A 26,904-nucleotide genomic window follows, 5' to 3' on the forward strand; every position below is an offset into this window, starting at 1 on the left:
CTTCTCCAGCCTCCTCTCCAAAACGCGCAAGCACACAAAGCTTGGCTAACCTGAATCGGGGACACTGGGAACGGCGAAGCCGGGGATCAGACCAGACACCTGCAGGAGGTAAGTGGTCAGAGAGGTGAAGAGCAACCAGTGGAGCAGAGTGGTCACAGGCACTAACACGTGCGTGCACGCAGGCACTGGTACACACACTCACACACAAGCACGTACACACGCTTGCACATATCAGCGTGCACTGACGCACACACGCACACCCAAGTGCACGCACACCTGCACTCACATTCAAATGCACACACGTGCGTGTGTACAGACGCACAAGCTGTGGAGAGATAAAGAACCTGGGCCTGGCTTGTCGCCTGGCCGATGGCTTCTCCCTGGGCCCCAGGTGAGGCTGGGACAGTAGCCCAGCCCCCCAGATCTAGCGGCTTCGCCCAGGCCCCCAGCAGCCCCTGGGTGCCCACTTGCAAACCGCCCAGCTGTGGACCATCCCGCGGACCTCCGATGAAGCTGAGTTCTCCCCACTGGGGTGCTGCGCAGGCAGCGAGCGGGCCACGCGGGGCCCTGGCTGCAACGGCACTCAGGCAAGGTGAGTGGAGGGCAGCCTAGACCCCAGGCCAGGAACGCCCCTACATCCACAGGCAGACGACGAGGAAGACAGCTTCCTCCACCCGCTGGTCACCCATCGCCTCACAAGCCCCAGAGGATGCACATTCGCGTATACTCTCAGATCCAATGTTCCCCGGGCGGGCTGGTCGCCCTAGTTCCGCACTTGATCTTCCCACTGGGCAGGAGGGCGACCCCAGAGGGTCACACCTGCGTCCAGGAGCTCTAAGGCCGGCGGCAGGTGTGGGCGCCTTTGGCTGCGCACCTGGGGGTGGGGCTCAGGTGCCGCAGGGCGCGAGCAGCCAAGCGCGGCCAGCACCGGAGCCGGACAGCAGGGCCGCAGGGCGACGGGCGGGGCGGGCGTGGCGCTAAGGGGGAGCAACCTGCGCGTTGCTCCGCGCCGCAGACCCCTCTCCAGCCGCGCGCCCACCCGGCGCGCCGCTAGGCTCCAACTGCTGGTGGCCGAGCGTCCAGCTCCTCCCGGTCCCTTCTGCCCGCGAGCCCCACCTCGCCGCCCTCTTCCTCCTGACGCTTCCCTCCCCCTCATCTCTCCCCTCCTGCCCTCCTCTCCAACTCCATCCTCTTCGCCCCTCCCGCCCCTCTCCCGGTTCTCCCACGGTGCGGGCGGGTGCTCCGCCCCCCGCGCGGCGCAGAGCCGCAGTAATAACCCCGGCGCGGCTGGCGGAGTCACGGCGGGGAAGCGTCCTTCGCGCGGGCGGCATCGGGTCCTGGGTGCCCACTTGCACGCCGCCCAGCTGTGGACCATCCCGCGGCCCCGGGACCTCTCGGAGCTACTCCGGATGCGGACGTGCGGTCTCCCCACGGGGACGCTGCGCGGGCGGCGGGCCACGCGTGGCCCCCGCTGCGCGGCGCTCTGGCTGTTGCTTCTGGCGCAGGTGGGTGTGCAGGTGAATCCCAGTCAGTGGGGACAGGGTCCCCCGCGGCTCCCCTCGCGCAGTCCGCCTCCTCACCGAGGTGTCCCCGCTGTTTTCCATCAGGCACCTGCGTGCGCCCTGGGACCAGCAGCGGCCTCGCCAGGGAGCTCCAGTGTCTGGCGTCCTCCGGGTCCCGCGGAGCAGCTCGGCGGTAAGTCCGCGAGCCGGGTTCTAATCCTTGCAGCGTAGCAGCTGGTGAGCCCTAACCGCTGGTTTATGCGGCGCTGCGAACGTCAGTGTTTTTAAGTTGCTTCTTTCTCACCTTAGGAGTCAGCACCTTTCCCCAGCACTAACACTGTGTTCCCTTGTAAAACAGCAAAGGCTCGCCAACCTTGTTACCACAAACACTAGGGAAACGGCAAGGGAATATATTAAAAAAAAAAAAAAAGAGGAATCCAGAGACTGCATGAATGTATGCATCACAGCAATTATGGTCATCTCCACCCCTCACTCCTTTCCCCTCCCCCTCCTGCTTTTTAAACTGAAGTTTCTCTCTATCCTTGACTATCAGCAGCAATCAGAAGGGGCTCGTTTTGTTTTTGCTCAGTACCCACCGTCTTAGGATCAAAGTTGAAGCACTTCAAGAATTGCAGTAATTAGCATATTGTGACATCATAAGCAATCTCCGTATCTTGTACCAGGATTTGTCATAAACACAAATCTGATCCTTTTGCAATGTGTGATTTTACTTTGGCCGCTCACAAGCAGCGTTTGTGAATTTCGCATTTTCTGAGAATGGATCCTTCTGGCCCGTCCTGAGCTGCATTAGGGCAAATGGGAAAGCAGTAGGTGTTGGATATCGGTGGCTAGGTGGTTCTTATCCGAACCCAATCCATTGGCAATAACTCAATATTAGTACTTTGCGTCATTTCCAACTGTCATCTCAGATGTCAATAATGACTTTTAGAGGAAGAACTAGCTTTGATCATCCCAGCAGAGTTTCAGAAAATCTGGAAAATTAAAGAGTTAATAATGCAAAATACCTGAATATAATTTCTTCACCTTTATCCAATGGCACAAAGACAATAATGTATTCATTAACTGTTGGAATTATCTCCTCCTGAGTGAGGAGAGGAAGTCTATATAAAGTTCCAAATGGGATGAGCTCCGGAGAAATAGGACTTTTTCCAGGACCACCAGAGGGAGCCAGATGTAAATGATAGAACATATTTAAAAATTACTTTCCACTGTGTATTTAAAGCTCTTTCTTGGGGTTGCCCTGGTCTTCTTTATTGCTTCTCTTACAACGCATTCTATAATACAATTATCCACATTAGAATTTAATCCCCCCCCACACACACACACACTTTAAGAAAAGATTTTTGTAAAATTCCTGGTTCTCTAAAATCATGAACAGTCCTGAAGGTCTCAGGGGATTTTCAGAGTACTTTACAGCATTTATGGAGTTTCCTTTAAGATAGATGCATAATAGACAGAGAACCACTTACTTTCAGGAGGAGAAGCTAAGGCCTCCTGCCTAAGCGTGCTTTCCTAAACCCTGGGAGAACAGACGCCTGGGAGCTGGACTCCAGCCTGGCTGGTGTGAGCCTCTGGTCACCTGGCACCTCAGCTGGTGTCACAGCCCAGATTTGTCATGACTGCCACTTCCCTTTGTTGGAACCTGCAGGAGAGGAGGCAGCCGCCATCAGTGAAGTCCTAGCTTAGGGAGAAAACTGCCCTCATTCGCCATCTCCCATGTTTTAGGTGCTCAGTTATAACAGGCTAAGTGGAAACAGTGGGTCTCTGGGGACAGCTTTCACAGAAAGACTCCTCTGCTCAGCAGTGTTATCTGTGACCAACTAGCAGAGCAGAGTGAGAGTACGCTTTGTGTGATGCTGGGGTCAGTTTACTGCTGGAAGTCTAGGTATCCATCATACAAGTTCAAAACACCCCTTTGGGTCACAAGGCTCTGTTTAAACACAGATTAAACTGCATTGCAAAGTTTGCTGGGCATCTGAAGTAATTATGCAATAGGAAGGAGAACTGCATATGCTACTTGAGGCAACAAAGGACAACTTACCTGAGGTCAATCGTGTTTTCAGGCATTAAGTGCACCCACTTCTTTGTGGCTGGTCAGCATTGCTTTTCCTTAAAAGGAGACTCAAATGCTTTCCCCCATAAATTTACCATTGTAATCAAAATAGTGACGCTTATTAAGATCAGAGGCATATCACAGATTGGATAACTTTTTAATTCTAGAGTAAGTTGAACTTTTGGGGTATGGTTTTAGAAGTTCCTCAGCACTTTGTTTCCTCGGAGGTAAGAGGTCTGTTTGTGTATGTGCCTTGGAAGTTTATATTGATTCACATTGAAACATTCCCATACAGGAGGCAGGGCGGTGTTTTTCAGGTTGGCCTAGTGGTCTGCTTGTAAATGTTTAACAACAGGCTCTTTGGAGCTCTGATTTGTAACGTCCTCTGGTTCTCACCGGGTAAATATCCCCACTAGAGCTGATTTCAGGTTACCTATGTGATAGCACAAAACACAGAATTAGGACAGAATGTGCAAAATCAGCCCTCTGCGGCAGGCCAGGCACACTCGCAGAGGGTCCACGCCCTGTGCCCTCTGTTGGAAACCAGCCCGTTCCCAGACTCGATGTCTTGGTCAGAATGCCTCCTGAAATCCAGTTGTCCAGGGCCCTGGCTTGAGCAGCCAGCTGTGCATTTTTCCTCCTTAACAAAATCTACACAGGGCCCAGGTCTAATTTAAAGGATTCTCAAAGGTCAAGAATCACATTAAGTTTTTCCTGAAATCACAGCCAGCAGTTGTGGGGATTGGAATCTTAAAACATAGCTCAAATGTTAGTTTCCAATTTTCAGTTTAATGCAATTATATGTTGACTTCTTTCCAAAAAGTAACAAGTGTGTGGTGAGATGCTATGCTTATTTTGTTCATTCATTGAATTCTTTAGTTGCGACCTACTTCACACTGGCTTACACATAACTGAGAATATGTGTTGGATACAAAGGATTGCTTTTTGCTACTTAGCATTTCTCCCCCTTGGCACTGTTGCCGTTTGGTTGTGGGGTTCTGTCCTGTGCATTGAAGACCGAGTAGCAGCTTGCGTGCATTTGAGCCACTAGGTTCCGAGAGCACCACTGTCTCCCCCTGCTTTGGGTCAACCAAAAATGTCTCCAGACATTTGTTCCCTGAGGGGAGCAGAGGGGAGTCACCCCTGTTTGGGAACCACTGGACTAAGTGTCTCCCTCACTCTCAGGGAGGGATTGTCATTGATCACAATGGGTGGCTTTGCAGGGGTTAGAGCTGGGGTGCTGGGGCTAGCACCTGGCTGTCCTCCAGAAGTGACCATTACCTTTTCAGGAGTTTTGTGAGCTGTTTGTTGAAAATTAAGATATATAAACTCACAGGGAAGGAAATAGTAGTAAACACAAAATAAAATACTCGAACTTCATTGTCCCTTCACAGTTCTTGTACTGTGTTTTACTATTGTCTATGCTCGTGAGGTATTTGCTTACGTAGCACCTGTGTGGTGGAAATACTAGGTAACGGTGTGCGACTGAGCTTCTGTTCTAAACTTCGCCTTCGGTAATGTCATCCAGGTAACCAAAACCAGCCAAGGTGGGAGTATTTACACCGGTGAGATTGGTATGTGCTGTAAACCAGGCCCCTCCCCCTCCCCCACCCTGCCCAGGTCGCTGGGTGTCCAACATGCCTCAGCACAGCACTGCATGTACGTATGTAAAAGCGGCTGTCAGTCATTATTTTGAAAAATAGCTATTATCTGCCATCCAAAGGAAAGGTCATAAGAATATGGTTTATGTCATTCGGAAACAATTTGATTTTGTTAAATGGTAATCGTCTTTTTATATGCAACAAATTTGCTGGAACAGTGTTTGGAACAGTTCTCATGCTTCTGTCTTCACCTCTGTTGTAATTGGAAGAGGCGAGTGGTGATTGGAGAGTACTCCCCAAGAGCCACAGAGGGCAGGGTGACAGGTGATAACATGACTATGTCACAGCCTGTCCCCTTCGTCCAGAAAGCCAGGGATGAGGAAGGTGGTTTTGGGAAAAGCAAACTTAACAGATGTGAGCTTTTTACTTTTGTCTTTCACGGTGCTCCAGGACAAACTGCAATCACATGCGTATACCAGACACACAATTCCTGACTTGTTTTCCCCTTTCTGCTATTATTGCATACAGTGTGATTGGATCTGTTTTACTTTCTCATTTTCTGAAAAAATATGAAACAATACCAATATATTTTACCTGCGAGACACGGTGCCCTGCTTTGACATGTATTTCAGTGCTTGCCTGTCAAGCTGTCTGTCAGAAGATGCTGCCTGTTCAGTCTGCAGTGGCCCAGTTCCCCAGTTACCCTCACAATGCCCATTCATCTGTACCTGCATGGTGGGGCCAGGACTGGGCAGTCGCACATCAAAGCTCGGGGCCAGAGGAAGCAGGAAGCCTGGCATTGCAGAGCCCACAGCCTAGGCCTAAGCTATTCTGCCCCTGATCAGGTTGGCTGCCTGGCCTTGGACCCTGACGTGCTATGGGCTTCAGCCCTGGGGCTTCAAGCAGTGCCTTTTCATCCACGGCCTTCCCTGTCTCTCCCAAACCCAAACATGTGCCTCTTTGAACCATCCTCTGGCTGCCACCCACTCTGTTCCCATGAAACCATATAGCTGCCTGCCAGGACAGCACAGGGACGTGTGCACAGGTACCTGCCGTGAAGAAAAACTTTTTCCAGTAAAATAATTACCCAAGTACTGTTCCCTTATGACCTAATGCCACTTCTATGGGATGATGCTTTATTTTTTCTTAAGACTCCAAGAAGCGTGTTCAACTCACACTAAGGTTGAAAAGGGGCCCAGTTATTAAACATCTAACAGGACAGTCTCATACATCCGTTTTTAGGATGTTAGAGTCAGGACGAGAATGTTAGAATCGGGGTTGTGTTAGGCATGTAAGAGGTGGTGGCACTTAGAGTCTCAGGGACTGTCCGCCTCACTGCAGGGCTGTCTCTCCAGCTGTCTCTGGGGCTTCGGCCTGACGTCATTTCAAAGACATCTCAGAAAGCCTGGAGGGCGGCCTGCGCTCATGCCAAGCTGCTATTTCCCGATGATTAGAAAACATGTGGGATAGGAAGCGGGCCCTCTTGGGAGGTGAGCCGCCTGTCGCTAACATGCAAATGCAGGCACACCTACCACATGTTTAAACATCTCAAAGGTAGAAACCAAGTTAATACATCGTTAACTAAAACATTCTGTAAGCGAGCCTTGACAAACCCACCTTCGCATGGCCTGAAAGTCAAAGATGGCCATGCAGGGCGAGCTGTCCCCTGGACACCCCTTCCTCAAAAGAGGCCTGTCCTGCTCAGGACAGAAGCGACCTTTCCCGACCTCTGGAGTGCAGAGGTGATGTCATTAATGATGGTACTGAGAGAACAAGTCCTGCTCTAGGATGAAAACTAAATCATTATCTAGAAGGGAGAACCCTCTTTGGAGAAGCAAACTACCGTATTCCCAAGAAGGCGGGGCAGGCCACTGCTCAGGATTCTAACGGGGCTGCAGTTTCTCTGTACTTTTCACAGAGAGGAAAATGACTCAGAGGGACACGGAATGCAACCTGCGACATTGTCGCCCTGCAGACCTTCATGGGTGTCCTGACATCCCAGAGCTCTGTGGGGTGTTCTAGGCTTTTTAAAAATAAATCACTTATTTGACTGTTTCAGGCTAGCGTAGGATAAGTTAGAGTGGGAAGATGAGCATGGTGCATGTCTTGGAAAGACCCTGGAGAGTGACATACGTCCAGTGCTAAGAACCCAGGCCGTCAGGGTCAGTAGGGGCTTCCACTGGGAACAGATACACATGTGAGCATTTCCAAGTGTTAACATCTGGGAATCTTGGAGTGTGAGTGCATTCCACCTTTTCTCTTACGTGTTCAATGATTTAATGTCAAAAAATAAGCAGCAAAGAATGCCCATCATATTTGTCTTTCTGTTTTCTGAAAAATTGTCAGCATTGTTAAGCTGAAATTTCTTACCACAATGAAGATGTGTGTGAAAGACAGAAATGATATGACTAAAGGAGTGCTGAGAACTATGAAAATGATTGCATATTATAATTACTCTTAAGTAAAATTTTTGAAATATAAAAGTCCACTTTTTAGTTTTACTTGGTCTGCAATCTTTTTCTCCTCTGAGTGTTATAGAATTTGCTGGATTGGTAATAACACGTTATAGAAACAGTAGTGAGTTCCCTTTTCAAGGCCACTTTTAAGTTTTTCCCTCTCGTTTCTGGTTCTGTGCATTGTGCAGTTTGGATCTGAGGATGTGTCGATGTTGAAAATGCCTCCATCATTTTTCACAGGGTGAAAGTGTCATATGGTAATCAATTCTATTTGGAAAAGTCCATATTCTTTTCAAAACTCTGAAATTACTTAGTCACACCCCGTCTTACACTTTCAGAATATGACCTCGTGTCTCCCTACGAGGTTGACCGCAATGGCAATTACGTGTCCCAGGAGATCACGCACCCTCAGAGGAGGAAACGAGCGCTGGCCCGGCCAGGAGTGGACTCTCTTCACCTTCGGCTCAAAGGCTTCAGGCGCGACTTCCACATGGAGCTGAGACCTGCCAGCCGCCTGGTGGCCCCAGGCTTTATCATTCAGACGCTGGGAAAGGCGGGCACTAAGTCAGTGCAGGCTTTTCCGCCCGAGGAGTTCTGCTTCTATCAAGGCTCCTTACGATCCCACAAAAATTCTTCAGTGGCCCTTTCCACCTGCAAAGGTTTGGTGAGTACAGCTCTTGCCACCTGCAGTGTGGCCGCGGGGACAGTGATGTGTGAAAGGAGAAAGATGACAGATCTCACTTGAAATATTTTGGCTCCTTCTTCATTATTGCAGTGCAGACGTCTTTGATCTGTAAAAGCTGGAGAACAGTGCCAAGTCATCAGTCTAAAATATGTCACGCAGCCTTCTTTGTTCCATTTGAAAACGGCACATACGTCCAGCTTTTTGTCGCCATTGTTGTTTTAGAATAATTGTGAAAGAGCGCTGCAGCTTGAAAACTGTATGTAAGAACTGATGGCCACCACTGAAGGCATTGGCTTCTTAGAAGATGATTTTATAATAACTTACTGGCCATCGCTAATACTGGAGAAGTGTCTTCACTTTGAATAGAATGCAGTCCTCAAATGGTAATTATTTGACCAGACACATGACTTCTGTCATTCTGATGAGGATAACGTGCTTATAAATTAGGACGTTCATTCCAGATGGATTGATGAATTCATGGCAGGGCAGCGCTGGTCTTATTGGACTAATGGTTCTATTGGTTCATCCCCCTGTTTTCTTAATATCTGATTTAGACATTGCACATCACGTAGAGCTTCAGGTGGTCCCCTTTGCTGGGACTCCAGAGTGAGGAGCATGAGACTAAGTTGAAAGATGCTAGTATCCCTCAGGCTGACCCAAACCGAAATCTTAATGGCTTGTCTTTTATTTTTCTTAAAATGTTTCTATATTTTTAGGGTTAGAAAAGCTTATTAGAATCCCAAGTACAAGTTAATGAGTCACACACAGATGACAGAGAAATGACTCAGGGAGCAGAACGGAAATGTGTGGCCCCAACACCTCAAGGCTGTGACCATGTTAAAGATTTGCTAAGCAGGTTCCTGAACATGTATTACATCTCCAGAAAATGCTGGAGGTCTGTCTTAGATTTATTTCCCTCTTTTAAAAGAGGAAATTCAGACTCTACATAACAGACGGATTCTATGTATGTGTATGTGAATAGTGGATGCTGAAGGGGCATTCATAATCAGTTTCTTAAAATAGTGAATTGTGCAAAGGCTAAATCTTCTTAAATATGTATTTTAAAATATTAGCTTCTGCTTTTTAGGAGAATGTGGTATGGCTTGGTCTCGTGTCTACTTTCCCTTATGAAAGTATTTGGGTTTGAGAATGGATGCAGCAGATTGGGCACACAGACAGGGTTGTTGTTATTTGGCCCGCGTGCTAAGCCTGAAGACTGTGTCTCTGATTTCTTCTGGGATCTCCCAAGAAAAATATACCTTCCTTGATTAAAGGACTAAAGTCTTCACGTAATGCACTAAAGGAAAATATCTCTTCCTTGGCTTTCTTTGACAAAAGTTCAGTCCAGAAATGGAAGCCATCTGTGGGGTAGGGAGGTGGGCCCTGCTCTTCAGAGCTTGGCATCCTTGGATTTGTTTGTGGAGAATGGGTGAGGTGGTCCCCATTAACCCTGCAGGGGTGCAGGCTCGTTGGCACCCTGGTCTCAGTGAACCAAGGCTCTCCCACGACGGCTGAGCCATGCCCTGGAGTCTGTCCCATGGAGAGGTCTGACTGGCAGCAGCTATAATGACAAGTATGTGAAAGATAAAGAAGTTAAAAAGAACAGGAAAAAAAAAGACTCCTCTGGACAATGAACACTGGAATTTAATATTTTGGTCACTGGAATAGAAATCTCTGTGCTTTCACCATTGATCTTCCAAATACGTTAATTCCAGCTTCACTGATACTTAGTCTGGAGATGGTCATTACAAACATGACCTCAATTAGACATATGAGTGTGAGTGACAAGCCATATGATAAGACAAACCAAAGGCATTTTAAGGAAGGAAAGGGAAGGATAAAGAAGTCCTTCATCTTTAGCCAGATATCAAAAAGACATTGAATGCGAATGTCCCTCAAATGATTACCAAGTCTATTCTTTCGTGATTGGTGGTTACCCCATCCCACATCTTTCAAATCCGTTAATATATGAAGAAAACTAGAGTGTCTTTTACATTAGATGATGACTCCCTTTTTGTTACTGTTGTTGTTCTTGGTTCTTTCAGATTCTAATTAAGTTCCAGGTAGATCTCGGTTAAGCTTTTTTTTTTTTTTTAATTAAAGTTTATTGGGGTGACAATTGTTAGTAAAGTTACATAGATTTCAGGTGTACAATTCTGTGATACATCATCTATATATCACGTTGCATGTTCACCACCCAGAGTCAGTTCTCCTTCCATCACCGTATGTTTGATCCCTTTTACCCTCATCCCTTTCCCCCCTCACTTTCTGGTAACTACTAAACTATTGTCTATGTCTATGAGTTTTTGTTTCTTCATTTGTTTTTCTTGTTCCTTTGTTGTTTTCAATTTTATATACTACGTATCAGTGAAATTATGTGTTTCTCGACTCTTTCTGTCTGACTTACTTTGCTTAGCATAATAATCTCAAGATCCATTCATGTTGTCACAAATGGTACTATTTCATCTGTTCTTATGGCAGAATAGTATTCCATCCAAAGCAAGGGAAGTAAACCTAAAGTAAATACATGGGACTATATTAAACTAAAAAGCTTAAGCACAGCAAAAGAAACCATCGACAAACTAAAGAGGCAACCAACTGAACGGGAGAAGATTTTTGCAAACAATGCCTCCAGTAAGGGGCTAATATCCAAAATATATAAGGAACTCTTACAACTCAACAACAACAACAACAATCCAACTAAAAAATGGGCAGAGAACCTGAATAGACATTTCTCCAAAGAGGACATACAGATGGCCAGTGAAGCATGTTTTTAAAGAGTTTCTAGTTGACTCAGTTATCTGAGTCAGGAGTGAACAGAATTCTCTTTTGTTTGCTCTGTTGTTGCTCACACACCTTTCCAGACCCTAGTGGAGAGCACTCTGAAAACAAGACCCCTGGTGGTAGGAGATCATCAGTATTCTGTTCTCCTGATTTCATCTACAGTATGGAACTATTATTACCTTTAAGGGAAAATATATTGCTTAATTAAGAATTTAATATGTTGTATCATTCAATTAGACAAAAAAAGGTTTACAACTGTGTGACATTGCAATTTCCAAACTGGTAAATAGTTTTTTTCTCATAGTTGTCAGATCTTGCGTTTGGCAACATTTTGCTGCAGTCCTCTAATAACCGACTTGAGCAACGCTATGAAATATGTTTGCCTAGCGTGAATAGTGCTGCTATGAACATTGGTGTACAAGTTTTTGTGCAGATATGTGTTTCAGTTCTCTTGGGTTTATACCTAGGAGTATAATTACTCTGTCATAAGAAAATTGTATGTTTAATATTTTAAGGAACTTCTAAACTGTTTTCCACAGTAGCTGTGCCACTTTACATCCTCCCAGCAACATATGAAGGTTCTAATTTCTCCACATTCTGGCCAACATTTGTTGTCCATCACTTTCATTATAGCCATCCTAGTAAGTATGAAGTGGTATCTTATTGGGGTTTTGATTTGCTGGATAAAGAGTATTGTTTGACAGTTTGTTGTTGTTGTTATATGTTTTTTTCTTCCAGCACTTTGAATATGTCATCCTACTGCCTTCTAACGCCCCTCATTTCTGATTAGAAGTGAGCTGTTTATCTCAGTGTAGTTTATTGTACATAAGATTTGTTTTTCTATTGTTGTTTTCAAGATTTTCTCTTTGTTTTTGTCTTTCCACATTTTTACTACGTATGATGTGTGTGGGTACGGGTGTCTTTGTGCTTATGAACTTTGGGACGCCCGTTATGCGTATTTTGGTGTGCTAATGGGTCCCATGTGTCATTGACGCTCCATTCATTTCACTTCATTCTTTTTGCCCTGTGCTCTTCAGATTACGTGATTTCCATGGATTTATCATTAACTTGACTTATTCCCTGCTGGCAGTTCAAATATACTGTTACATTTTTATAGTAAATTTTTCAATTTGGATTGTACTTTTCAACTCCATAACTTCCATTTGGTTCTTTTTTATAGTTTCTCTTATTCTATAAGATGTATAACATTTTATAAGATGTTCTAGGCTTTGTTTTAATTCTTGAATCATAGTTTCCTATGTTGTCTTTTTTTAACGTATTTATAATAGTTGCCTTGAAATCTTTGTCTACTGGTTCTAATATCTAGATCTCCTCAGAAGCAGTTTCTGTCACCTGTTTCTTTTCCTGTGCATGGGTCACACTCTTTTGTTTCTTTGCATGTCTCAAAATTTTTTGCTGAAAACAACATTGTAGATAATATATTGTAGTAACTCTGGATATTGACCATCCTCTGCCACTCCAGGGCTTGTTGCTATTGTCTTCTTTTCGATTGTTGGTTTGGCGACTCGACAGGACTAGTCTTCCTGAAAGCCTGTGCTGGCCTGCCTCTGTGGGTATTACACCTGTTAGCCTACACTAATGGCTAGCTGATTTTTTTTTTTCAATATCCTGCAGCATAAATTGCTCCACAGTCTGATTTGATTAAAGAGGAATGCTTTAAAGGATGAGGATGCTGCTGCCTGTTGTTGAGACTGCTCTGACACCAGGGGAATCTACTTTGCTGTCATTTTCCCTGAGACTCCGCTAAACTTCTGGTCCACATCCTGTTTTACTTATTGTTATGTGTGTCATGGAGCTACCAGCCTTCTCTTAATTGCTTGCAGCCACTGGCTCCAGGATTTTTAGTAATGCCCTTAGGCATGAACTTTCACACACTCCACTCCCAATAAAGTCAAGCCCTTTGGGGAAGCTCCTCATGTGCACAGCTTGTATCTCTTCCTGGGCAAAATGTGGGATGGTACTGCCTGCATGTGCCAGAGTAACACGCCTATTGTAGGAATGGAGCGCTGGGTGAGAACGCTATCGCCTGGTCTTCTCTGCTTTTGCTCCCTTGCCTGAAACCTCTACCTTACAAGTGAGCTGGGCTAGGATGTTCAGGGTTCCATTAGTCTTGGTTTGCTTAGTCTGGAGCAGATCTTCCACCCTTTGAGTAGGGGCCACTTGGTAAAGGGAAATCACTTCCCATGGCCATGGCTGCCTAAAATAGAGCTTCTGCGATACGGAACCGAGGGGCTGAGAGAAGCTGGTGGCTGCCTCCTCCTGATGTGAAAATGCAGCTCTAGAGTGGGACTTGACTGCGTTTAATTGAATACGGCTTCCTCCACTTTGTGTGCCTTTGGGGCAATTCATAGGGACAGTAAATGGTTTGGAGATATATATATATATATATGGTATTGCATTGTATGTGTGTATAATTCCAGCAGCTAAATGGCTGTTTCACTGGAAAGACTGTCTGCCACACTCACACTGCTGTTCTGTAAGTAATCTCTGCTAGGTGCTATTATTAACACATTTTAGAGATCATTGCCCCAAACCATTGTATTATCCCCATTTTACAGCTCATTCCCAAGAAAATGCTTGCAAGAGTGAGATTTGGCCCTAGGTAGCCTGACTCAGAACCAGTGCCTAAAGGACAATACTGTTGTGCTTCCCTTGACCATGAGGTCATTGCCGCCTGACAGAGACCTGCAAGATCATTTGCATGCATTTCCATAGCGTCGCCTTAAATGTGCTCTCAGTTGTGAAGACTTCTCCTTTGGTTTCTACCTTAGTGCCACCTTCCTTGGCACCTGGCCCTCTCTGAGCTGAGAGGTCCCATTTCTAGTGTATCAGGGGCTTCCATTCAAGTACGTGCATTCGTTTCATATTATCACATGTATTTTTTTAAATACCAGTCTGTGAGCTCTTCTAGATGCCTTGTTTTATTCATCTTTGTGTCCCCAAATTCCAGTAAATGTTAACCAAAATTATTTTTTTCTTGTAATGATGATTGTATGTCAAATTTGCAAACAAAAATATCACGTCTAAACCTCTATTTGAGGCATGAATACATATAAAAATAATTTCATAAGCCATGTATCTTCCCATGACTAATACCAAACAACCTAAATTTTCTTTCAAAGCACATATTTTTATTCAGAAATGGCTCAGTCAATAAGGTTTCTGACAATTTTTAAAAACTCCCATTAGTCAATCTTTTAAGAGGTTTCTTTGGAAATATTTTGTGTTGCATATGACAGGATTAGATTTCCTTGAAGGACTTCATGCAAGTTCTCTAGTTGGATTAGAACTTTAGCCAAAAATAATAACACTATCAAGTCTATCAATTGTCCTTGGCACAAAATCTGAATGAACGTTAGCTCCTCTTGCATAAAGCATTATGTTTGTTACAGAATTAATGTGTAGGACATACACCACTTCAAAAATCTAATTAGCCTCATTTTCAACCATGTTCAAAAACTTGTGCATGTCACAGTTCTCAGTTCTCTTCAAGGGTTCCCTAACTTGGTAGGAGACTTACTCTAGAACCTGGTTTGAATTATACAAGGTTTCATTTCCAGGCACAAACTCCAGGGAGTCTCTAGAAACTCTAGTCATTGCAAGTTTTTCTAAAGCACACAATAAATCCTAGGAAACTGAAATATTGCCAAAATTTCAAGTAATGTTGAAAAATATTCATGAGCCAGGGTGCTAAAACAGGAGTAGAAAGGGACAGTCAACGTGGAGAAGGTCAGAAGAGATAAAATGAGTTTTAAAATAAAGGTGTCACCATCTGAGAAGGGTGGTTATGGCATAACCAGTTGGTAACATGTCAGTTTTGGGAAGCATGTGGGAAAGTTGTAGAGATAGTAAGGTTTTCAGATAAAATATGGCCAAAGTTTTGTGGTTATTAGGAAATTTAAAAGGTTAGTGTGGAGAAATGACTGGAAAGTACTGGATAATTCCATAAATTTCTGCTAATTAAGAATAAATACAGTAAGAAATTTGAAATTGACAGAAACAAAAGTATTCGATCACTAGAAGTAGATCAAAGGAATATTGTATAAGGTAATATTTTATACTTGAAAAAGCCACATATTTTTTCTGTTAGCTTGTATTACTTGTAAACAAAGATGAGATGACTAGAGACATTTAATTATAAAACATGGTTTGGTTCCAGTTCCCTTATTTTTCAGGTGATGACTCTGAGATGCAAAAGGGTGGACTGATTTGGCCACTATTACAAAGCCAGGTGGATTCACCTGGCACATTACAAAGCCTGGTGGATTCACTACGGTGCACATCTTCAGATTCTCTGTCCAGTGATGTTTTCACTGAAACACAAGGGATGCTATTGCTTTTTTCACTATAGGGAATGATAGCCAGTTGAAGAAGTTTAAATGTTGGAATATGTGCCAGAGATTTAAAAAATAAAGCAAGTGTGTCCTTTGTCTGAAAATCTGGGCAAGGGAGCAGTGGGGAGATGAGAGACTGGCAGGCTTCTGTTCTAGTTGGGGGTCGGTGCTCTGGATGTCCCTTTGTTGGGTGAGGCTTCCCTGTCCCCACCAAGGACAGCCTTCATATGGCTCCACATCATGGTCAGTAGGATACTTTCTGTAAGGATCCTTGGAACAGTGCTCCACAACCAGTGTGAACATGATTTTATTCTTGGTGAACATCAGCCTAATAACAGCAAAACCTACGCCACTGGAGGAGCAGGAATGTGATCCCTGTGGTCATTTCCTCTGGGGATGACCCAAGTCTAGGATCCTCCAAAGAGCAAGGGTGCTCCAAACCGAGAGAGGGACTATTTAAGAGAACATCTAGCCCAGAGAGAGTAAAAGAGATGGCCCGATGAAACCAGCTTCTTTAAAGTAGAATCCTGCTTGCCTGAGGTCCAAACAGGGCAGCCTGATTGTATCTGCTTGACACACATGGAACTTATTTTTCTTCCTAAGTGTCACTTTCACTATGAGGCCCACCCATCTAAAATTGCTTCCTCTTCCCCCTGCCATACATATTTTCTGTCCCTTTCCCTGATTTACTTTCCTGTTGAGTATTTATCATTATCTGCATCAATTATAATCCAGTTAGGAGACAGAAACCACACAAATTAACTGTAAAGAGAGAATTAATGCAATGTATTAAGTAAGTAGGAAAGAACGGAAAGATGAAAAAGAGAATACTGTGGCATCACAAGCTAGCAAATGCAGAAAGCAGCTACAGACCCCAGGACTGAGGAGACTGGGGGAAGTTGAGATTATTACAATTTACATGCTTGGAGCTCAGCTCAAACCCCTGAGTAAGAGGAGCTGGCCAGCTGATGCTAGAGCTCTGATGGCACATGTTGCTGCTGTTTCTTCAAGGAAACAGCAAACTGGAACAAACTGCCACTGCCAGGGTGAAGAAAGGCTGAAAGGAACAGGAAGCTGACAGGAAGTGTAGAGGGAACAGACGGAAGTCTACAAGGCGTAGACAGGAAGTGTATAGGGAGCAGAAAGGAAGTCCCCAGGGAGTAAGCAGGAGGTCTGCAGGAGCAGACAGGAAGTTGTCAGAGGGCAAACAGGAGGGAGCAAGTTTTTTCACCTTCCTCAATGGTCGGGTTCCTCCTTGTATGGACTATTGACAGAGGTGAACAGATAGCAGGTTCAAAGCGGAAATGGGATTTGTAGTTTCAGCCTTAGTATCACAAAACAGAGTTAAAATGGGGACTTTGGAATTTAAGATAATTTAATACTAAGCAACCTACCTACTATGTTAATCATTGAGAGTATTTCAGGGGTTTATGTCTGACTTTTGCTTGCTTTATCCCAGAAATTTCAATAATGCCTAGAACATAGTAAAGCCCTCAATAAAATTGTGTTCAATAAATGAATGATCTTTTAATGAAGAAACAAGAATTCTGGCGCTTTATAAAAGCATTTGCACTATACAGGTTTGGAGGGGTTGGGGAAAAGGGGACCCAAACAGCTGAAAGAAGTAGGGCAATCCCAGTGCTATCTAGGGAAAGGGCTAGGCCTCAAGGACTAGACCCTCCCAGTCCTGCTCCTGTGTGTGGTTGGAGCTCTCAGATTCAGTATGTGCAGGCCTTCCTCCGCTGTGGTGGGCTGCACTTGCCATTGTTTGCCAGTTAGATCAAAATTAGGTCTCCTGTGCAGCTAGCCTGGAGGGAGAAGCACAGTGTTTCCTCAGGAAGCTTGAAAGTTGTATTTTGTGACATAGTGTACAAGATTAAGTTGGCACTCAGGCTTATGTGTGCAAGTGTGCGTGTGTGTGTGTGTGTGTGCGCATTCAGTGTCTGTGAGTTTAGTTATTCTAAATCACTCTTGAAGGAGAAATTGTGGTATCATTACTTGTAGGCCCCAGGCCAGACTCTGTATAAAGTGAATTTATACACGCAGTATATAAAAACCAGAGTCCTGGTTTTGCTCACTTTGGCCCACAGCCATCCTCATTAATCTCACGCCAACTGTCAGATTCCCTGAACCTCAAAACTGAATCAGAAGCCACTAATTGAGTTTGTTTTTCTGTTGCTACTCCATTTCTCATTTATTTCAGATATGTGTCATTGTTACTGTTTTTGATTCACTTGCCTATTAATAACAAGCAGCATGTGTCATTCATTGCACATATTTTTTCACTACTTGAGAGTTTGTTTTAAGGAATTTTTTTAAAGGAAGAGCAGCATGTGTTTTAAAGACATTAAATTGAATAAATCTGGTATTTTAAATTGGTGGCAAAATCAGTGCTAATTTCATATTCTCTGTTCTGTAATTTCTGTGAAATTATAGGAAAACTAAATAACAGCTCATTTGAAAAATTACAATTTGAAAAAATGTAGACAGGATTCCGTTCTCTCCTGTATAGTTAGTTAACAGTAAATGAACATATCCAATAAGGCATTTACTGTCAATATATAAATATTTTGAAACAAAAACCAAACTAAACTTTAAAAAATAAATTAAAATCCACATGTTGTTACTCACCAGATTTACGGTGATGCTAAAATGGTTGGTTGTCTTCAGTTTGAAAATGGTAGTAACATAATACAGATCTTCAGTAGTCAATGCTATGATATATCCAAATACCGTGTTTCCCCGAAAATAAGACCTAGCTGGACATTCAGCTCTAATGCGTCTTTTGGAACAAACATTAATATAAGACCCAGTCTTATTTTACTATAAGACCGGGTCTTTAATATAATATAGTATAGTATAATATAATATAATACAATGTAATATAATACCGATCTTATATTAATTTTTTATCCAAAAGACGCATTACAGCTGATTGTCTGACTAGGTCTTATTTTTGGGGAAACACGGTAGTCCAGTTTTCTGTCATTGAGTAGTTATATCTCTATTCCTTAAGACACTAAAAATTTGGAGCAAAACATGCAAAGTAAAATGTAGTTTAGGCAATTGGTGGTTTTTTTCAGTATGAAAAAGCTTGGAGAATATTTGCCTGAATGACCTTAGGGTCATTTCATTCCATAATAATTTAAATTTTCATGTGAGTGAATTGTTATCTTTTTCTTAGGTGAAAAATTAGGGGCTGCCCCTTAAATTGGTAAGCCCACATTAAGTCCGCAGATGTTGGGAACATTTAAGAAGCTTCTTAGTTTTGATTGGGCTTGCAGAAATAGCCAGGGCCTCCATGCAAGGTATTATAGTTCGGGTTCGGCCCTGGTAATATGTGCAGACGCGGGGAAGGAGGTGTTCAGAGACTGGTCCATGGAAGTTGGGACAATCTGCTGGCATCCCTACTCTTCTCCTACTTCCCTCCAGAGAGCAGCCTCAGTGAGGTTTGAAGAGCAGAGTTCTGACTCTCATTCTCCTACTCAGTTTGTTCCCATTGCGCTCTGACTAAACCCCGTGTCCTCTTTATGGCCGACGATGTCCTTGCCTGCAATTCCAGCCTCATAAGGGAAATGCTCTAGGCTGGAGCAGCACCAATCTATTTCTGTCAAAATAAGGCTGAGTTCCTCACCATCTCAGGGCCTCAGCAAATGCTGTTCCCTCTGCCTGGAGCACAGTCCCCATCCCTCTTCAGCTGGTTAACTGTCACTTATTCAGAGTTAGTTCCATAAGTTGTACTTTTCTGATGCTCCAAGCCACGGTATGTTCCCTTGTAATACATTCGTGACTTACCTTGTTTTTCTCCTTGAAAGGAATCATTGCATTTTCTTATTTTGGTTACTAGATCATTAGTTACCTCTCCCTCAAAATAGACAGTGGGCATCCTAAGGGCAGGACCATAACCGTCATGACCTTTTCAAGATCACCAGTATATAGCAGTGTTCCTGGCCCATGCAAGTAACTGGATGGATGGGTGGAGGGAAGAGTGGGTGAATAGGTGGATGATTGGAAAAATGAATGGATGGATGGACGGGTGCATGTGTGGATAAATGTATGGCTAATGAAAGGATGGATGGATGGATGCAAAAAATGTATGGATAATGAATGGATAGATGGATGGATGAAAAAATGGACAAAAGGTCCTATGCTGGACAGAGTCCTTGTATTTAGACAGAGGATGCCATGATTGTGAATAGCCCGGTCTAGAAATGGCCCTGTCTATGTTGAGTTTGGAAAGCATGCGTTTCCCAGACAATCACCACACAGACCCAAGTCTGTCTGCCGAGGCCCTTGGAGCATATTTCCACAGTGAGGAAGAGAGCAGCCCATGTACTATTCATATTCTTTTGGTCTCAGCAAAGGCCATCTGACAGTGAGTACTTTTCCAGTCCTCACTACATAAGTAATTTTTTAAATGCCAGATAAAATCTCTAGGCAAATCCTTAATAACAAATGTTGCAGTATACTTGGGTGACAGGATAGGATATAATTTATAGAAAGTGCGGTTCAAGAAAGTAACTGGCATTTGTCCATCTCTTAGTCCTTCGTACCTTACTGCACAAGCATAGAGATGTAGTATTGCTGTGTCTCCTTTTCTTGGACGTACGTCTTCCTCAATTACCAAGCCTATGACAGGGTGGTTGCCTATTGCACATTAAGATTTCTGAGGAAGGGTATTCTTAGAACCCGGAATCCTTCACAAAAAGTGATGCAGCAAATTTATTCTACACCAACTGTCAGAGATGAAAAGCTGTCACATCATAAAATAAGAAAAGAATTATCTACTTTGTTTAGTTAACGATAAATAATATATTATGCAATCATGTTATCAAAATCTAGAACCAAAGTAGTCAGTGAACATTTTGGAGCATCCGTAATTTAAGGATTGTGGTAGTTATCCTGGGAAACAAATAGAGAGAAATACATGCACTCTCTTCTTGTGAAGAAAGCTACGTAGACAGACATTCAAAAAAGCAACAGAATAAAAATGACTTCTTAAGATAAGCAAATGGGAAATATAGTGAAAAAAAATGACCTTTGGAGGTCAGTCAAGTCTTGTTCAAATGAAATTTGTTTCAGCAGCCAAGTGGCTCACCAGTGTGTGCTTCAGTTTCTTTAATTTGTAAATAACATCAGCCTCATAGGGTTGCGTGAGGACGAGTGAGACTGTATATATGTATAAGTGACCTCCCTGAGCACAGGGCTTGGTGCTTACTGAGAGGTAAGGAAGTCTTTGTTCTCGTCCTCCTACTCCCCGTTACTAAACTATACAATATGGAGACAAATCTAATTAGAAAGTAACTGCACATGTGGTAATGCAGGCAAGTTCAAGGCAAGTTAAAGAACCGAGCACTGAAGTCACGCTGACCTTCAGAGAAGCCCCACCAATGAGACGGGGCTAAGATTAGAATATATTTTAATTACACTACAACCTTTTAGGTGACTTATTGAAAGCACATAGAATGATAGAAAGACATATCATTTGAGCAGGCAATTTAAAATGCGAAAGTGTTGTTTATGCAATTTTTAGAACCACTGGTTATGTCCACTCATTTGAAAGAAAGTTGTCTATTCCTAACACCTGGGAGATTACTCTGTGCTTAACAAGGTATCATAAATGGGGACAGTGCCCAGAACAGCTGACATTTGACTCTGCGTTCCCTCTGCAGCAACCAAGGGAGCTATAAACCTTGTTTTATGTGCAGAGATTATCTCTAACTGAAGCTGAGGGAGGTTTGGCTACTCCCTTTACAGGTCGTCATTATGTAATAAAACAAAGAATGATGGCTGGCAGAACAAAAGAGAAGCTAGGCTATTTTATAGAGCCCTCTACTTCTAGTTGAAATGTGCAAGTGTGTGTAGTAGACTTGGGAGAGTAAATAGTGGATGTTTCAGTATGTAAGCGCTGTGTCAGGTGTGGGCGCCATATGTAGAAATATCAGTCTGTGTGTTCCTTATGCAGGTCAGTCATAGAAAGTTGCCTTTCTTCATCCTTCAGTATCATTATGAATTGCTAATATTGCTTTGATACGTAACGTAATTATAGGTTTACTACTTGAAACCTTGTTTGGATCTAATATCAATCATAACTACCTGTTTCTGCCTCTAATAATCCAATATGTCATCCATTGGGGAGTAGTTTATGAGCGTATACATCCTAATAAAATTGAACTCCTTGATCCCCAGCCCTTCCAAGTTTCCTGCTATTAACCCTCGGAAAATATATTAGGTTGGTGCGAAAGTGATTGGGGTGTGGGCAATTATTTTTAACCTTTTAAATTGTAGTCACTTTTGCACCATCCTCGTGTAGCAATACATGTGCCATACTCTCCCCTACTGGAGGAAGGACGAGAACCACTTGTTTATGACACTTTTAGAAGAATTACTTACTCTCACATAGTGAAGTCGACACAATCTAAAGTCTCAGAATGACTGCAACTCCAGGCTCTGGTTGGTGTAGGGACTTAATGGGACAAGAGTCTCCTCTGAATCTGGCTCCAAATACTGACTGGTTTGTGAAAATATTTACATTTACTTGAAGTGATGAAAATCCTCCTTACATTAACTTAAAACTTGAAAAACTTAAAATCCCAGCTTCACCTCAGGCCTGAGTTACGTGTGTATATCAGTGGCTGAAAACCGGCAAACCCAGATTTCAGCCTCGCCGGAATGGCTAAGTGCTCTGGGGTGCCTGGGTCCCTGTTTGGATAAAGGGCACAAGTTATTTGAAATAATTTTTAATATATACAGTACATTAGTGAGAATAACTTCACAGACACACAGATTGCAATTTAAATATAATAATGCCCTAAAAGCCCATATCTTCACATTGTTGAGTGGCAGCCCTCTGTTACACGTATACACGCAAGTTGCACACATCGTCGTATATGTATGCGATAATAAAAGTATTATGTACATCATAATAAAATCAAGCATTAACATCCATTCTAGCCAATGTCCATACCCAAGCATGAAAAAAAAACAAGCATATTAATTACATTTCGACATCGTATCCTGTTCTATTGTGTAGTTTGCAAGTTGATCCTCATTTGGCAATTATTCACAGTTTCGATTTCACCCTCATCTCATGCAATTTAAAGTGGATTCGATTTGGAGACTTCCAAGAGGTCATTTTTGTTTGATCTTAGTTTCAAAGTCAACCCCGACCAACTTCTCCTTTCTCTGATTTCAGCCCTTTCATCTACCCTCACTCAAAGGTGTGACCCCCTCTAGACTCTATCATGTGATGGCGTGGCCCTGACATAGCTGCTGTAGATACAATGCTCATGCAGGTGAAGTTGTAGGGCCATAAGCATAATAGATAATTTAATTTATATGTGACAACATGTAGAGACAACGATGTATTAACAGACTCTGATTGCTATTGCCAGCGTGTTTAGTTGGATACTGTTGGAGAATCCCTTTTGTGATGATCTAACTTTCCAAAGTCCTATAATTTTGTTTTGTTTTTTTTGTGTGTGTGTTATTTTAAAGTCCTGTGATTTTTAATTCATTTTCCACTCTCATGTTCTTTCTACTGTTTTTTTTTTTTCATGTTAACTATCTTCTCACAGCACACATTTACAGCTCTTTCCTAGAAGGATAGCCTCGGATAATATTTTTCTGTCATAGGAAGAGTAAAGACATCCTGTCTTTGACCTGCTTCAATTATGATGGTTCTTTGAATGGTGATTCTTCTGTTTATTGTAACCAGACAATGGGGGGGCTGTGATGATTTCACTTTCCTCCCTCAACCTGCCCATCGTTTTTTTCCAACTCTTAAACCAGAGCTTTGGGGAAAAATTCCAAACCTAAACGTATTCTAATGCCCAATGTACCCAAGTACCAATGCGTCGTCATTTGAAAAATGCCTACTTGCAACCTGTGTTCCATGTTTGGTTGTCCTGAAACATAAAGTGAATTCTGCTTCTTTATCGTAGGAGCACGTATGTTAAAGTGTGTCAGTGATGCAATTTGAATGGTTTCAAATGAAATATGAAACTACACCCATTGTAAATAGGAAAATCATTGATATGAAAATGAGCACTTACCATATGCCAGGCCAGTCATGGTTGCAAGCAGATCTATTGCATGCATTACTATCGTAGCTCATTGTATTAACAACACAAGAAGAGTGTCTGTTCCCATTGTGTATAAGAGGAATCTGAGGATCACATAGATTATGTCACCTGCCAAAAGCTGCCATTTTACAAGGGACGGAGCCCGGATTGCAAGCCACACCTATTGGCTCTCAGAACAAATGATGAGCTTTCAACTCGGCCCCATGTCTCCTCCCAGGCACGTTCCTCATCCGTATCCTTGCAGTCAGATCGACTGGTTGGGCAACACTGGATTCTGTCAGCAAACGGAGAACTTACACGTACAAAACCTGTGCTTTTCATCACTTGGATGCCTGATGGGGAACAACGGTGCAATAATTCTGTACAGCCTCACTCAAAAAGCTATGATTCCTCCAGAAAACATTGGGGACTTTTATAGCTGTATGTTTATAGCTCTAATGGTTATCAGCTCATGTGGTTATATAATTTAGTGATGAAAGGCCAGAAAGAGAGACAGACAGACAGGCAGAGAACATATGTATAAAGCATTTTTTAATCCGAAACTAGTCAAGGGAGGCTACAGAAATTTCCAGTTACAGTAGTGGCTGGTCCCCCTAATTCGGCCCACTTCTCAGCTGGTGGAAACTGCCTTACTTTTGGACATGCCAGCAGAGTTTCCAACAGTGCTACGTCCTTTCATATGGCTGAATCAAAAATGCACATGGAGAATTGGCAGGAAGGCAACTTCAGAGAGTGTGGTGACCACAGCCATCGCTGGGAGACCGAGAGCAATGAATGTCTTACCTGGAAATAACTGAGGGAACTAGTCCCAGAACATTTTCTTTTGCGAAGAAAATATATAACTTGTCAGGAATCATTCTTGCCAATAAAACACACAGACACATACTCATATGTACTGATTTCGAAATGCTCCCTTTCAGAAACTTTTCAGTCTGTTGGATTTCTTTGTGGGGGAGGTAACCTCAGCATGAATAGCTTCACTGGGCTGAGCGCTTTCCTGTAAATACCAGCTCCATGACCTGAGCAGGGGAAGTTCTTGTCTGTTGACCACCCACTGTGTTTCAAGCTCTTACCTACATGTTACTCATTCTATCAGCATCTTACATTTCTGCAGAGCTTGCCATGTGGATTTTGAACGTTCACACGGGGACCGTGGCCACAGGCTCCAGTGTGTTGGTAGTAACTTTGACCAGGCCTCAGTCTTCTGCGGTCACTGTTTATGTGTATGATTTATGGTGAGAATCCTAGGGGTGAATGAGTTGATGGACATCATGGGTCACTGGATAATATGGTGTTTATGGCAGTTGGCTGTCCCCCTCCCTCCACCTAAGGTTCAGCTTCCTTGTCCTAAATAGAGAGTTAGACATAACAATTTCAGAGGATAAACCTGTTCTAAAAAATATGCAAAATATTCTCCTGTGTGTGAAGATCAGATTGAACCAGACACCGTCTGCTAAGTTCTTACACAACGTACTGGCTCCTGTAAGATTCGGACCAAAGTCCACACACATTTATTTATTGAACATGGACAATTATGTAACAGGTAGGGTATGTGTCCTCAGTCTGTCCTTTGGGACATTTGGCATACGAGAGAACTGAAATTATAAGTCACAGAGGAGACTAAGTTAGCAGCAGCATCCAGTTAACATGGAACGATGTGTCTGCATGAGTGACAGTGGCTGTTTGTCCCTCTCAGGGCCATGGGTTTGGTCTGCATTGCTGGGTTGTTTCTATGGCCACGGGAGAGAAGACGAAGCCAGCCAAGCTTATTAGGAGCTGTTCTCCCTGAGCCATCGTGGAAATCGAATCCTTTCCTCACTGGTAGGCAAAGGTGACAGCTGACCGCCACGTGGTGGTTTAGAGAAACCAGCGAGTAGTCACAGTAAGGAACCATCCTAGGCCAGATTTATTTTCATTATTTGTTGTGTTTTTGTTTTCCTTATTTGTTTTGGTTTTTGTTCCTCTGGAAGTCATGGACTTGCCCAGGTTTCCTAGTAGTGAGCTGTCCCCCGGGATGATGCTGTTTGGAAGACCCCTTCATTCTCATGGACTCATTTTGCCATACTGTTGTCACTGTTTTATTTCGACAAAAAAAGAGAGTATTAGCCTAATAGATTCTTGATAAATGTTTATGAAAAAGGCATTCTGAAAAAAAAGAGCATTTTGAATATGCATTGCCGCATTGCGTAATGTGTGGTTTGAGGTGGCAACCTGGCAATAGGGTAGGTCATAACTTTTATAATTCCCTTGGGACTCTGACATGGTTATGACAGTATATGTAGTCATACATATAACTGAGGCTGGGGTTTGTGAATGGCCCAATTTGGTATCCAGAGTAACGGATGTTTAGAGGAAATGCCTGGAATGTCACATGTCTCACAGAAGTCCTGGAGAACACACAGCCCTGGTATAAATGACCATCCCCACACCTGATGTTACAAAAGCCATTATTGGGCCAAACTGGAAAGTTTTGTACTTGGTATTGCTTTTCGTACTTATTAATTTACCATCAGAAAATATTGGTGTCTAAAGTCACTATTTCATTGCTTGAAAATAAGGGAACTTAATTATAACAAACTTCACGCCTAGTCAAATTGTGTCCTAGCAAGCCAGCCGATACATGGCCGACAGTGACAAAACTGGGGGTGCTTGCCTGTCCTGCTTGCTGAGCGCAGCGCTGGAAAGTGAAAGCTGACAGAAAAGCACAGGGTGTGGGGGCCTTGCCCTCAGGACCCTTCCCATGGGGGTGTCTCGGTGTGGGGTCTGTGACTCTTACTGAACAAAGTTGTTGTCACAAACCCCCTCCCCACCCTAGATCTGCTGAGTCAGAACATCTGGGGGTGTGAGGGGAGGAGCATGGATTCCAAGGAGCTGCTCAGACAGTTCTCATGGACAGAAAGTGTTGAGAATCAGGGCTGGATATGCAGAGGGTGGCAGACTCCAGAAACGATACCCGTGACCTATGGGTGCCCTCTTTAGGGAGAGTCCATTAAGTGCCACCTTGTTCCCACAGCTGGAAACGCACAAGTGAAAGACTCCTGGTCCTTCCCTTGCGGGTTGCCCAGTCCAGCAGCAGGGGGAGGAGACAGTGAACAACTGATTTCAAATCTTAATCGCCTTTCAGAGTGGCATTGGTAGACATGAAACCTGACAGATCATTTTTCTCAGTCTTGCAATATTCCGCATGTATCCAGGGGAAGGAGGCCTGGGCATCCGTCGCACTCCCAGGGGTGCTGGTGGCCTCTTGGCTTCACCGTTTGCCTCTGTGTTCTTTTGCAAGACACCTGACCTTCAAATGGCCTTGGTGTCTGTGCTGTGCTGTGTTAGGCAGTGGTTCCCACGGGCTCATCTTCGAATGACTTC

General features: G+C 43.6%; 1 protein-coding gene across 1 annotated transcript in view; it reads left to right on the forward strand.

Moving 5' to 3' along the window:
- Positions 1–790: 790 nt before the first annotated feature.
- ADAMTS16 (ADAM metallopeptidase with thrombospondin type 1 motif 16) overlaps positions 791–26,904 on the forward strand; it is a 132,508-nt gene continuing 106,394 nt past the window's right edge. Inside the window, exons 1-3 of the mRNA XM_019743385.3 lie at positions 791–1,505; positions 1,608–1,695; positions 7,972–8,297. Of these exons, the coding sequence (XP_019598944.3) occupies positions 1,410–1,505; positions 1,608–1,695; positions 7,972–8,297 (510 nt within the window). The 5' untranslated portion in view covers positions 791–1,409. The remainder of the gene's footprint in view (positions 1,506–1,607; positions 1,696–7,971; positions 8,298–26,904) is intronic.

The sequence above is a fragment of the Rhinolophus sinicus genome, chromosome 3 (assembly GCF_057876585.1).
Source record: "Rhinolophus sinicus isolate RSI-liver-muscle chromosome 3, RSI-T2T, whole genome shotgun sequence".
NCBI classification, from domain to species: domain Eukaryota; kingdom Metazoa; phylum Chordata; class Mammalia; order Chiroptera; family Rhinolophidae; genus Rhinolophus; species Rhinolophus sinicus.